At 43.1% G+C, this 13,021-nt stretch overlaps 1 protein-coding gene and 1 long non-coding RNA gene across 8 annotated transcripts in view; both read left to right on the forward strand.

The window, feature by feature from the left end:
• LOC118368103 (bromodomain adjacent to zinc finger domain protein 1A-like) overlaps positions 1-13,021 on the forward strand; it is a 39,617-nt gene that overhangs the window by 18,157 nt on the left and 8,439 nt on the right. For all 5 annotated transcript variants that reach the window (XM_052496669.1, XM_035751875.2, XM_052496670.1 and 2 more), the window contains exons 19-21: positions 3,132-3,301; positions 10,239-10,310; positions 12,540-12,787. In XM_052496669.1, the coding sequence (XP_052352629.1) occupies positions 3,132-3,301; positions 10,239-10,310; positions 12,540-12,787 (490 nt within the window). The remainder of the gene's footprint in view (positions 1-3,131; positions 3,302-10,238; positions 10,311-12,539; positions 12,788-13,021) is intronic.
• LOC127915892 (uncharacterized) lies at positions 539-2,708 on the forward strand. Of its 3 annotated transcripts, XR_008092805.1 has the most exons (5): positions 539-630; positions 666-770; positions 935-1,123; positions 1,996-2,058; positions 2,101-2,708. It is a non-coding gene; the product is annotated as an uncharacterized LOC127915892 (long non-coding RNA). The 3 variants fall into 3 exon arrangements; XR_008092804.1 differs by lacking the exon at positions 2,101-2,708 and having other exon boundaries at positions 1,996-2,084; XR_008092806.1 differs by lacking the exon at positions 2,101-2,708 and having other exon boundaries at positions 935-1,102; positions 1,996-2,084.

Genomic DNA, 13,021 nt, shown 5'->3' on the forward strand with positions numbered 1-13,021 from the left:
GTTACTGTAGCTGCGTTCTATGTTTTTAAAGGTTCGCGGGAGAGAACTTCATTGCCCGGCCCTAGTGGTCATACGAATGTAATTGGACCATTAAAGGCTCTGCATGGTCAATCCAATCTCTGCAGTGGCCATACAGCATTTACTGCGATACGGCCTCTGGAGAAGTCAGGGCATTCATACTTCTTGGGCTTCGCAGAGCTGTTGTGTGAGGAAGTTATCAAGGAAGTGAGTTTGTTTATACAGCACCTCCTGCCCCCACCTACCGTCAATCAATCATGTCAATATTGACATAAAATGGTATGATTATATATATATATTTTTTTTTAAAGTTTACCAAAAACTCATAAAATGGCGGTTTAAACGTTCAGAAAAGTTGTCCATTTGTCACATCCCTAATATTGTTACATTGAGATCAATTATGGTTACGTCTGAGTAAAAGGCATGGCCACCAGACACTTAAATAAGTTTTAAAAAATGATTCCCAGTGTTTCTTTATTGACGCCCTGAGCTGAGACTGTACAGGATCAGTAAAAAGTATCCCCCCTTGTTTGTTTGTTCATGTTACAGGTTTCACTGGTCAGGTTGCAGGTTTCACTGGTCAGGTTGCAGGTTTCACTGGTCAGGTTGCAGGTTTCACTGGTCAGGTTGCAGGTTTCACTGGTCAGGTTTCACTGGTCAGGTTGCAGGTTTCACTGGTCAGGTTGCAGGTTTCACTGGTCAGGTTGCAGGTTTCACTGGTCAGGTTGCAGGTTTCACTGGTCAGGTTGCAGGTTTCACTGGTCAGGTTTCACTGGTCAGGTTTCACTGGTCAGGTTTCACTGGTCAGGTTTCACTGGTCAGGTTTCACTGGTCAGGTTTCACTGGTCAGGTTTCACTGGTCAGGTTACACTGGTCAGGTTACACTGGTCAGGTACAGGTTTCACTGGTGGTTCAGGTTTCACTGGTCAGGTTGCAGGTTTCACTGGTCAGGTTGCAGGTTTCACTGGTCAGGTTGCAGGTTTCACTGGTCAGGTTGCAGGTTTCACTGGTCAGGTTGCAGGTTTCACTGGTCAGGTTGCAGGTTTCACTGGTCAGGTTGCAGGTTTCACTGGTCAGGTTGCAGGTTTCACTGGTCAGGTTGCAGGTTTCACTGGTCAGGTTTCACTGGTCAGGTTTCACTGGTCAGGTTTCACTGGTCAGGTTACACTGGTCAGGTTTCACTGGTCAGGTTACACTGGTCAGGTTTCACTGGTCAGGTTTCACTGGTCAGGTTTCACTGGTCAGGTTACACTGGTCAGGTTTCACTGGTCAGGTTTCACTGGTCAGGTTTCACTGGTCAGGTTTCACTGGTCAGGTTTCACTGGTCAGGTTTCACTGGTCAGGTTTTCACTGGTCAGGTTTCACTGGTCAGGTTGCAGGTTTCACTGGTCAGGTTGCAGGTTTCACTGGTCAGGTTTCACTGGTCAGGTTTCACTGGTCAGGTTTCACTGGTCAGGTTTCACTGGTCAGGTTTCACTGGTCAGGTTTCACTGGTCAGGTTTCACTGGTTTCACTGGTTACACTGGTCAGGTTTCACTGGTCAGGTTACACTGGTCAGGTTTCACTGGTTCAGGTTTCACTGGTCAGGTTACACTGGTCAGGTTACAGGTTTCACTGGTCAGGTTGCAGGTTTCACTGGTCAGGTTTCACTGGTCAGGTTTCACTGGTCAGGTTTCACTGGTCAGGTTTCACTGGTCAGGTTTCACTGGTCAGGTTGCAGGTTTCACTGGTCAGGTTGCAGGTTTCACTGGTCAGGTTTCAGGTTGGTTTCACTGGTCAGGTTGCAGGTTTCACTGGTCAGGTTGCAGGTTTCACTGGTCAGGTTTCACTGGTCAGGTTTCACTGGTCAGGTTTCACTGGTCAGGTTTCACTGGTCAGGTTTCACTGGTCAGGTTTCACTGGTTCAGGTTTCACTGGTCAGGTTTCACTGGTCAGGTTTCACTGGTCAGGTTTCACTGGTCAGGTTTCACTGGTCAGGTTTCACTGGTCAGGTTGCAGGTTTCACTGGTCAGGTTGCAGGTTTCACTGGTCAGGTTGCAGGTTTCACTGGTCAGGTTGCAGGTTTCACTGGTCAGGTTACAGGAGCTGAAGGCTGAGACCAAGAGGTTAGCTAGATATATGGTTATAGTGTGAGTTGGTTGAGAAAAAGCATTCTGTTGACTAACACCAGTCCATACAAATTTGCGCAACCGCGGCCTTCAAACGAGGCTGCAATGAAAACTAATGGGACTGTAGTGACTGTGTTGTCATTCAAGCATTGATTGACATTGTAATGGCACGATAGTATTGGAGAAAAGTAAGGGAAAAACGGACCTCTCTGACACTGTACGTTAAATTGTGATGTCGTACAGCCTCTCCACCAGGTGAAGCTCTTCTCTCATGGATTAAAAACAGGAAAGGGATGGGGTAAGGACAGATACCTAGTCAATTAACTGAATATTATTTTCTTGCGTCATCACTGCAAGCCATCATGACTCTCAAAAGCCATGACAGCCGCTGTTTACTTCTGAAGATAACTTTAGCGCCGCCCTAAAAACTAAAGACTCAAATTCGACACAAGCCTTCAAATAGGTATTTAATGACACATATAAACTCTTTTATAGTGTTTTATTTACATTTTTGAGGTGATTAAATTGGACAGTGATAAAAGCAGTTTCCACACCCGACATTATTTAAAAAAATAAAAATAAAGACCTGACTGAGCTCATTGCCTTCAAATCATGCGGAGATGTGCAGCATGAAGGTCTCGTCATTGATTTTGTGGAAAGGGGAGAAGTTGTGCTTTATAATAGTATTCATATTACAGTTGACCTGGAAGTATTATGTTTTTTTGGGGTGCTAAAATAAGGTAAATTGTAAGTTACAGTGCAATGTACAAAAGTGTGTTAGCTAACTATAGGTAACAGACCTGTAAAAATGTGGTGTGTAACTCTTTTTGTCAATGTTTGTAATGGGGAAACTCATGACCCCAAGAACAAGCAACATCTGGTACAATAGGTCATACATTCCACATACCTTCCTGTTTTTTTTTTATCCCCACAGTATCTTAGACTGTGCTTCCCCAGGAGTCAAAGTTTAACACAATCTCTCTCGGTCTTGTCCATGTTGTTCAGGTTACAGGTGTCATTGTTCAGGCTACAGGAACTGAAGGGGGATAGTATGAGCACAACGTCCACCAGCCCCAACACCCCTCAGATGGTCAACAACACTGTCCACTACCTGGCTCAGGCCCTGGCCCACATCCAACAGGGAATTGAGAGAAAGTTCCTCAAGGCTCCACTGGGTAGGCCAGCAAAACTCCCCCTCACATCATAACGCCTTCCTGCAAAGAAGAGGAATTGTCCCAATTGGCACCCTAATATCTTTTATAGTGCACTACTTTGACTAGGGCTCATAGGGAATAGGGTGCCATTTGGGACGCACAGTGTTGTCGTGTCTTTACTATCATTTAAACTGAAGACTTCGTTTTTATCAAAGATTCTCTGTAATTAGTTACTCAATTTAAACTGAATAATCATGTAACTGTAATTAACTAGGAAGTTGGGGCACCAAGGAAAGTATTCCGATTACAAAGTTATAATTTCCCAATATAACCTTTCAGATATTTTCATATCTGATCAAGAGTCTTCTGATTAATGATTTATTTATTTTACCTCACGTTAGTCTCATTCCAAACGTTGTAAATGGTTGGTTATCTGCACGAATAGTCATAGTCTTCACTATGAGTCATCCATACATCAATTGTCTTAAATAATTTATTTATTACTAAGTAATTCACAGAAATGCATAAACAAACAGTAAATATGGTTACATGAAATGATAGAATGTGCCCTAGTGGGCTGAACCGGCATGACAGCTTGTTAGACAAAGGGGCAATGGGGGGGTCGACTAAAGTCCCTACAGAGTTAATTATAACAATTAAAATGCTAATCCCTTACACATGAACGCATTCAATGATGCCGAATTCCTAGCTACAGACTAGTAATTAGTATCAAAGACTTGTTCTCATTCTGACGGTATCGATAGTCTCAGAGTTTAACCACGTGGTATGGTTAAAAAGATTCAGCAATGGTCTACACCTTTAGCCCTCTCATAATTGAGGTAAGCTTGGTCTCAACCTTAGTCCTCCCCTAATGGAGAAAAACATGGTCTGGTGATAATTTCTCAGTTGTTTTTTTATTCAGAATGGCAGAGGGCTGTCCCAGGATGTCTGACCCTAACTGGGCTCAGGGGCGGTCCTCTGATTTAGTTCAAATCAAAAGGGAATTGTATTTTTCTTTAAACAGTCCACAATCATATTACACCATTGTACAAACAGTATCATCCTCACTCAGTCATCTTAAACAACAATTAGATGTAAACCTCATATCTGAGGCTATTATATAAACAGTGTTATGTGGCCACAAGCCTTTATATCCTTATGGTCTAGTTAGTTAGGCTAATGTGGCCACCGTCTCTCATGAGCTTCCCAAGTTGTGACAAACGCATCAGTTCGTAGCTGGATTCTTCACCAATCTTTTACACTTTCTCTGGAACATGAAATGTGTTCGTACTTGAAGTTCTGTGAGGTGGAAGCATTTCCTTTGTCCTCTGTGAAAGTTTACCCTCTCTCTAATACTGTGTGTCCATGAGGCAGGGTCTTCCTTAGGAATTCACGACCTCACTCTGCCCACAGCAGTCTGGTTGTAGAAGCAGAGAGTGGGAGATGGTGCTCGCTGTACTCAGAGGGCAACGTCATGATAAGTGTGCACACTTAGATAATGCTATGTAGTAATTTTGAGACTTTTCCTGGATAAAAAAAATTGTAATTGAGAATCTCTTGAAATGCTTTTTAGGCCAAGCTTCTAGTTACAGACGATGTTCCCACTAAGCTGCAGCTCCCCGGGGGACTGCTGTGCAGAAATATCAGCCCACCGAGAGAAGCACGAGATTTAACTTCTTTACTCAACTTTCTAGAGCAGTGGTCACCAACTCGGTGATCTCCAAGGCATTCTTAGTCCATCACCAAACATTTCCGTAAAAACCCCAATGATAAAGCCTTGCGTTCCCATTTTTTTTTTTTTGTAATCATCATGGGCTGTTGACGGTAGGTGCACCCGCTTCAGTTGCCCTGTGCACCGGGTAGGCCAACTGTTGCCATTTTGAACCATTTCATGTGTCAGAAGGTACAAAATCTGCCTTCCCGGCAGGCCCAGGGAGGCCTACCGCTAGCCACTTAGATGGCTTAGATGACCTTGTCTGCAGTAACGTAGCAGGCATAAAAGAAAGCTCCAGCTAAGTTGATACTGTGAGATTTCAAAATCTTTAAAACCATGACTAGAGAGACTATCGATGAATAGAGCAAAGAGCTACTGTTTTTGAGTGAGTTCTTGTTTAAGCTATAAACGCTACAACAAGCACTGCAGCAGTAATGAATGAGTAGGAAGGTTTAAAAAAAATATATATAATAATATTTTGCCTTTATTTAACCAGGTAGGCCAGTTGAGAATAAGTTATCATTTACAACTGCGACCTGGCCAAGGTAAAGCAAAGCAGTGTGACAACAGCAGAGAGTTACACATGGGATAAACAAACGTACAGTCAATAACACAATAGAAAAATATATGTACAGTGTGTGCAGATGTAGTAAGATAAGGGAGGTAAGGCAATAAATCTTCCATAAAGGTGAAGTAATTACAATTTAGCATTAACTGATTGATGTGCAAGTAGAGATACTGGGGTGCAAAAGAGCTAAAATAAATAACAATAAGGGGATGAGGTAGTTGGGCGGGCCATTTACAGATGGGCTGTGTACAGGTACAGTGATCGGACAGCTGCTCTGACAGATGATTCTTAAAAGTTAGAGAGGGAGATATAGGTCTCCAGCTTCAGAGACTTTTTCAATTCGTTCCAGTCACTGGCAGTAGAGAACTGGAAGGAAAGGCAGCCAAATGAGTGTTTGCTTTGGGGATGACCAGTGAAATATACCTGCTGGAGTGTGTGCTACAGGTGGGTGTTGCTATGGTGACCAGTGAGCTGAGATAAGGCGGGGCTTTACCTAGCAAAGACCTATAGATGACCTGGAGCCAGTGGGTTTGGCGACTAATATGTAGCGAGGGCCAACCAACGAGAGCATACAGGTCGCAATGGTGGGTAGTATATGGGGCTTTGGTGACAAAACGGATGGCACTGTGATAGACTGCATCCAGTTTGTTGAGTAGGGTGTTGGAGGCTATTTTATAGTTGACATCGCCGAAGTCAAGGATCGGTAGGATGGTCAGTTTTACGAGGGTATGTTTGGCAGCATGAGTGAAGGATGCTTTGTTGCGATATAGGAAGCTGATTCTAGATTTAATTTTGGATTGGAGATGCTTAATGTGAGTCTGGAAGGAGAGTTTACAGTCTAACCAGACACCTAGGTAGTTGTCCACATTTTCTAAGTCCGAACCGTCTAGAGTAGTGATGCTCGTCGGGCGGGTGCGGGCAGCGATCGGTTGAAGAGCATGCATTTAGTTTTAGATGCATTTAAAAGCAGGAGGCCACGGAAGGAATGTTGTATGCTCTTCAATGTTAAAGATCGTTTGGAGGTGTGTTAAGTGTTCAAAGAAGGACCAGATGTATACAGAATGATTTTAGAAAGGCAGGGTGGATATAGGTCTATACCAGTTTGGGTCTAGAGTGTCTCCCCTTTGAAGAGGGGGATGAGCGTGTCAGATCTTAGACGATACGAGAGGTTAAACAGGCTAGTAGTAGGGGTTGCAACAATTTCGGCAGATAATTTTAGAGGGTCCAGATGATTCTATCCCAGCTGATTTGTAGGGATTCAGATTTTGCCGCTCTTTCAGAACATCCTCTGTCTGGATTTGGGTGAAGGAGAAGCGGGGGGGTACAGAGCTGTTGGTAGGGGTAGCCAGGTGGAAAGCATGGCCAGCCGTAGAGAAATGCTTATTGAAGTTCTCGATTATTGTAGATTTATCGGTGGTGACTGTTTCCTAGCCTCTCCTAGTGCAGTGGGCAGCTGGGAGGAGGTGCTCTTATTCTCCATGGACTTTACAGTGTCCCAGAACTTTTTGGAATTAGTGCTACAGGATGCAAATTTCTGTTTGAAAAAGCCAGCCTAAGCTTTCCTAAGTGACTCTGTATATTGGTTCCCAACTTTCCCTGAAAAGTTGCATATCGTGGGGGCTATTCGATGCTAATGCAGAGTGCCACAGGATATTTTTGTGCTGGTCAAGGGCAGACAGGTCTGGGGTGAACCAAGGGCTATATCTGTTCTTTGTTTTATATACTTTTTTTGAATGGGGCATGCTTATTTACAATGGTGAGGAAAGCACTTTTAAAGAGCAACCAGGCATCCTCTACTAATGGGATGAAGTAAATATCCTTCCAAGATACCTGGGCCAGGTCGATTAGAAAGGCCTGCTCGCTGAAGTGTTTTAGGGAGCGTATGACTGTGATGGTCGTTTGACCGCGGCCCCATTATGGACTCAGGCAATGAGGCAGTGATCGCCGAGGTCCTTGTTGAAGACGGTAGAGGTGTATTTAGAGGGCAAATTGGTCAGGATTATATCTATTAGGGTGCCTGTGTTTACGGATTTAGGGTTGTACATGGTAGGTTCCTTGATAATTTGTGTGAGATTGAGGGCATCTAATTTAGATTGTAGGACGGCCGAGGTGTTAAGCATATCCCAGTTTAGGTCACCAAACATCTTCAATCTATTCACATATGGTGTCCAGGGCACAGCTGGGGGCTGAGGGGGGTCTATAACAAGTGACAACGGTGAGAGACTTGTTTCTGGAAAGGTGGATTTGTAAAAGTAGAAGCTCAAATTGTTTGGGCACAGACCTGGATAGTATGACAGAACTCTGCAGGCTATCTCTGCAGTAGATTGCAACTCCTCCCCCTGGCAGTTCTATCATGTTGGAAAATGTTGTAGTTCGGAATGGAAAGCTCAGAAGTTTTGGTGGCTTTCCTTAGCCAGGATTCAGACACGGCTAGGACATCAGGGTTGGCGGAGTGTATTGATAGTCTTGGGTATTTTTTTAACGTCAATATTTCACTTTGTCTGTTCATAGGAGTAACAACATGAATGTGTGCATGAGGCTTAAATAATGCGGTGAAACTAGAGTTTCACCATCAGCTGGAAGATGGTGTCTGTTTTTTTTGGTCAGTGGAGGAAAGGGATAGTGGAGTGATGTTGAGAAGCAGACCCTCTCTGCTGCTCTCTCCCTCCACTACACTAAAGCTGACCATGTCCAGGCACCAATTATTTAAAATGTATGCTCACTCAGCTGTACTTCACAAGTAATATAACAATGGATATATTACCGGTGTGATCATATAGCATACCTCAAATTTTAGAAAATAGATTTTTTTAAATGGCCTGAACAACAATGCATTCATTGGCAGGGCAATTTCAAGCAAAGTCAATATGTGGTAATGTTTTGGGCCTACAGCTTACTGCACAAACCTCATTGCCACAGTACTGTTTTTAATTGGTTAATGTTGCATGGCTTATGTTTTTTAAGTCATAGATCTCGGCTTGCATTTTGACTGAAGGTTATCTTGATTCAGAACAGTGGTCGCCAACCTTTTCTGAAGTTTTCCCTGTTAACCTTATCAACGTTTCCATTTACTGTGGCAATTGTGATTGAATCAACGCAATATTAGCCACTTTCAATGCAACATATCGAATAAAACAAAATATGCAAGAGATTTTGTTGTAGGCAGAACACATCAGAGTAGGATTCTATTGCAATGACACACATGACTCAGCCTGTACTTCATATAGACTAGTGTTGCATAATCTATCAGACCTGCAGTAGGCCTATATGCAAATAGACCATTGCCATATGGATCTGTGCCATTTACTTTGAACTGGACTGTTTATAGTATGAGCGGTCATGAGTAGATGTGCTTGTTTTGAGATCAAAGCGGAGGCTGCATGTAGCCACGTGTGCCCATTGTGTTCATATCCTTTGCTAGTTAGTGCGTTATTAGATCATTTGTTGTCCGGAATAGGGGAGTGATTGCTTCCTACAAGAGCACAAAATGTGTACGTTTCTAGACATCTTTGAAAAGTCAGTCAGGTAAAGTTATTTTCTTTCTTTTTGAATTCTTAAAGGGACAGTGTTGTATTTTGAGACAGGCTTGAATATGCTAAGTCGGCAGAGGTTAGCATAATTTGTCTGCTTCTTTGTAATAATGGTATGGGAATAATAGTGCGTTTTTAATTTTGTAAAGTGGTTTCTTGCGTCAAACAAAACAACCACACTTTGTCACATCCTTGTCTGAAGGACAAGTGGATTAACAGGTTCATGTCAAGCCCTGCATGTTTTTTTCAAAAGTCTCATGGAATGTAGGCCTACATTGAGCACTTCACATTGGCTGCTACTGTAGGCTGAATGATAGAACAGCTATTTCCATGTTAAAATGTTATGAAAGGCATTTCCTCCATTGTTTTTGACGGTAGGCCACCCTGGTAGGCCTACATTAAGATCAAATAGCCACAGTAGCCAACTTGGCCACTGTTATAACAAACTTAAAGTGGGTACAGCCTCAGTGTTCAAAGTCATTTATTTAATTACTAGTCATCTCTATAGAGCTGCTTCCTATGCTGTCTGACAGAATCACTATTTTGTAGTACTTCAAAGTAAATAAGGCATACTTTTGACTGAATGGCAACTATCAGTCACTTAGATCATGTATTTTCATGGAGAGATATCTCACGAAGGAACAGCTGCTCTCTCTATCCCCTTACGATCACAAATGTTTCTTCCTCTTCCATACAGGCATAAAAGAAACACAGACCGGACAAGTAGATGCACAATGACTTATGGTCATTGTAGGTAGTTTAGCTCATAAAATAAAGAATATTGGCTTGTTGGAAACTACAACTCCCTTCTGGATCTGATTTATCTTTAGAGAATGCGCTCATTGAGCTCACAGAAAAAAATTGAATTCAAATTATTGAATCTGTCAGTCAGTTGTTTTAAAAACTGAAAAATAAGACATTTTTGTTCATCTCTCAGCACTACTTTCAACAGACCTTATCTGCCAGCCAGACAGGGAATGAGTGCTACCTGTGTTTTAATGTCTGCTGTGACCTGTATTTTTCATTCGAACAGTCCACGCGTATGATATTTTATGGTTTAGGGCTTTTGATTATGTTTGACGTTCAAATTGATATATTTTGACTTTCATGGCAAAACAGTGCCTCACCTTATTCCCCTCCCAACAGGCGATGAAGACTCTAAAAAGGACCAGAAGGCAAAGAAGAAGGAGAAGAAAGATGAGGATCAACACAGTGAAGGTAAGGCTGATGGGAAGCAAAAAAGGCGAAATGAAATCTTGTACTTTTTCCTCTAGCATAATCGAGTTGATAGTCTCACTCAAAAGACTGGTTGTACCCCAATAAAGGTAACCTGAAATTAGATGACAATATATAATTAATTTGACAGTGGTGGGGTGGTGAAGACTGTTAGCTTATATTGTAGACGATGGAGAGGAGTGTTGCATTCTGTGACATGTTTTTTTGTGTCACATGCACAAGAAAAGTGAAATGCCTTTCTTGCAAACTCTAAACCCAACAATAATGTAGTAATCAATGCAGCACTGAAAACAAGGTAGAACAAAAACCCATGGGAAGGTAAGACGCTATATGCAGGGATACTGGTGTGTTGGCGATAGATATGTATAGGGGTAAGGTGACTAGGCATCAGAATATATGATACAGTAGCAGCGGCATGTGTGAGTCGTGTGTAACAATAAAATACATGGGTGGGTCAACTCAGTCAGTGTAGTTATTTAGCAGTCTTATGGCTTGGGGATAGAAGCTGTTCAGGACTCTCTTGGTGTCAGACTTGATGTACCGCTAGCCATGTGGAAGCAGAGAGGACAGTCTATGACTTGGGGGGCTGGATTTTCTGGGCCTTCCAGACGGTCTCTTCTCTCTCTGAACCTCAGACGGTAGGGACGGTGGTCGGGTCTAGGGATAGGCACGGATATTTGAATATCCAAATGGACGTTAGTGTTTGATTACTTGCGAGAGTATACTTAAAAAAACATTTTTAATAAGAGGCATATTTTTAAGAAAATGTCATTATTGACGTGACCGTGCTACATATAAGGATAGATCATGACATGAGACATTTCAATATAACGAGTTGACAGGTTTTTTTGAGTGCGCCCCAATAAAGAAAGATGTACTGGTAGACAACACACTTTTCGTGCGTGTAGCTTGTCGGACGTTCGAAGCAGTACTACTGTCAGAGGCTCCTTGTGTAGCAAGTGAAGTGGGAGATTTCTAATCGATGCAAAAAGGAATACAAATTACGGAATTAAGTTGGCTAAATGAGAAGAAGTAGGCTGCAATGATCAACCAACAGGTAGGCTGTTTTTTAATATGAATGGATGTGAGGAGTGCAGCCAAATTGCCTTAGCCAGCTAGCAAGGCTAATAGCTTCTTTAACCTATCGCAGCAACAAGTTTGTCTAACTTGCGCAAATAGGTTTGGCTACTTTCTCTCTTTCTGTGTCAGACACACTGGCCTCTGCTCATCTCGCTCCCCTCTCCACCATCTGTGCTGAAACAAGTGCACCTCTGCACGAGCAAGACCCCATTGCAGTAGGAAAAGTCGTTTATTTTAAACCTATGTATTTCGACTATCCGGATATCTGAAAAAAGTTGTGGCATCTTAAATGCCCATCCTTTGGTGGTGAATACTACTGTAATAATGTCTGACTGTATGTCTCTTCTCTCTCTGACCAGACGGTAGTGACGGGGTGGTGAATACTACTGTAATAATGTCTGACTGTATATCTCTTCTATCTCTGACCAGATGGTAGTGACGGGGTGGTGAATACTACTGTAATAATGTCTGACTGTATGTCTCTTCTCTCTCTGACCAGACGGTAGTGACGGGGTGGTGAATACTACTGTAATAATGTCTGACTGTATGTCTCTTCTCTCTCTGACCAGATGGTAGTGACGGGGTGGTGAATACTACTGTAATAATGTCTGACTGTATGTCTCTTCTCTCTCTGACCAGACGGTAGTGACGGGGTGGTGAATACTACTGTAATAATGTCTGACTGTATGTCTCTTCTCTCTCTGACCAGATGGTAGTGACGGGGTGGTGAATACTACTGTAATAATGTCTGACTATGTCTCTTCTCTCTCTGACCAGACGGTAGTGACGGGGTGGTGAATACTACTGTAATAATGTCTGACTGTATGTCTCTTCTCTCTCTGACCAGATGGTAGTGACGGGGTGGTGAATACTACTGTAATAATGTCTGACTGTATGTCTCTTCTCTCTCTCTGACCAGACGGTAGTGACGGGGTGGTGAATACTACTGTAATAATGTCAGACTGTATGTCTCTTCTCTCTCTGACCAGACGGTAGTGACGGGGTGGTGAATACTACTGTAATAATGTCAGACTGTATGTCTCTTCTCTCTCTGACCAGACGGTAGTGACGGGGTGGTGAATACTACTGTAATAATGTCAGACTGTATGTCTCTTCTCTCTCTCTGACCAGACGGTAGTGACAGTGGTCGGTTGGTGAAGACTGTCCAGGAGCGTTGGAGGGAGTCTCTGCTGGGTTGTTCCAGCATGTCCCAGGTCTTCCTCCACCTATCCACCCTGGAGCGCAGTGTCATTTGGGCCAAGTCCCTGCTCAACGCCCGCTGTAAGGTCTGTCGCAGGAAGGGAGATGCAGAGAACATGCTGCTGTGTGACTGCTGCGACCGAGGACACCACATCCACTGTGTCCGCCCGAAACTCAAGGTAGGATGGTTGATGTTTTTCTTCACACATGGCCTATGGATACCCTGTGTTTCCCCTACAATTTTAATGGCGGGCAAGCACCTTCTGCCCCCACTCCGCTAAAATAATTGGAACTCGATCGATAATATTGGTATGAAACCTTTTCGAGGTTCATTTGAGGACCCGGTTGTCTTCAAAAGTAACCTGATGAAAGTGTAGTTCCCGGTCGCCTGTAACTCTGCTGTCTACTGTACG

The sequence above is a fragment of the Oncorhynchus keta genome, chromosome 35, assembly GCF_023373465.1.
Source record: "Oncorhynchus keta strain PuntledgeMale-10-30-2019 chromosome 35, Oket_V2, whole genome shotgun sequence".
NCBI classification, from domain to species: domain Eukaryota; kingdom Metazoa; phylum Chordata; class Actinopteri; order Salmoniformes; family Salmonidae; genus Oncorhynchus; species Oncorhynchus keta.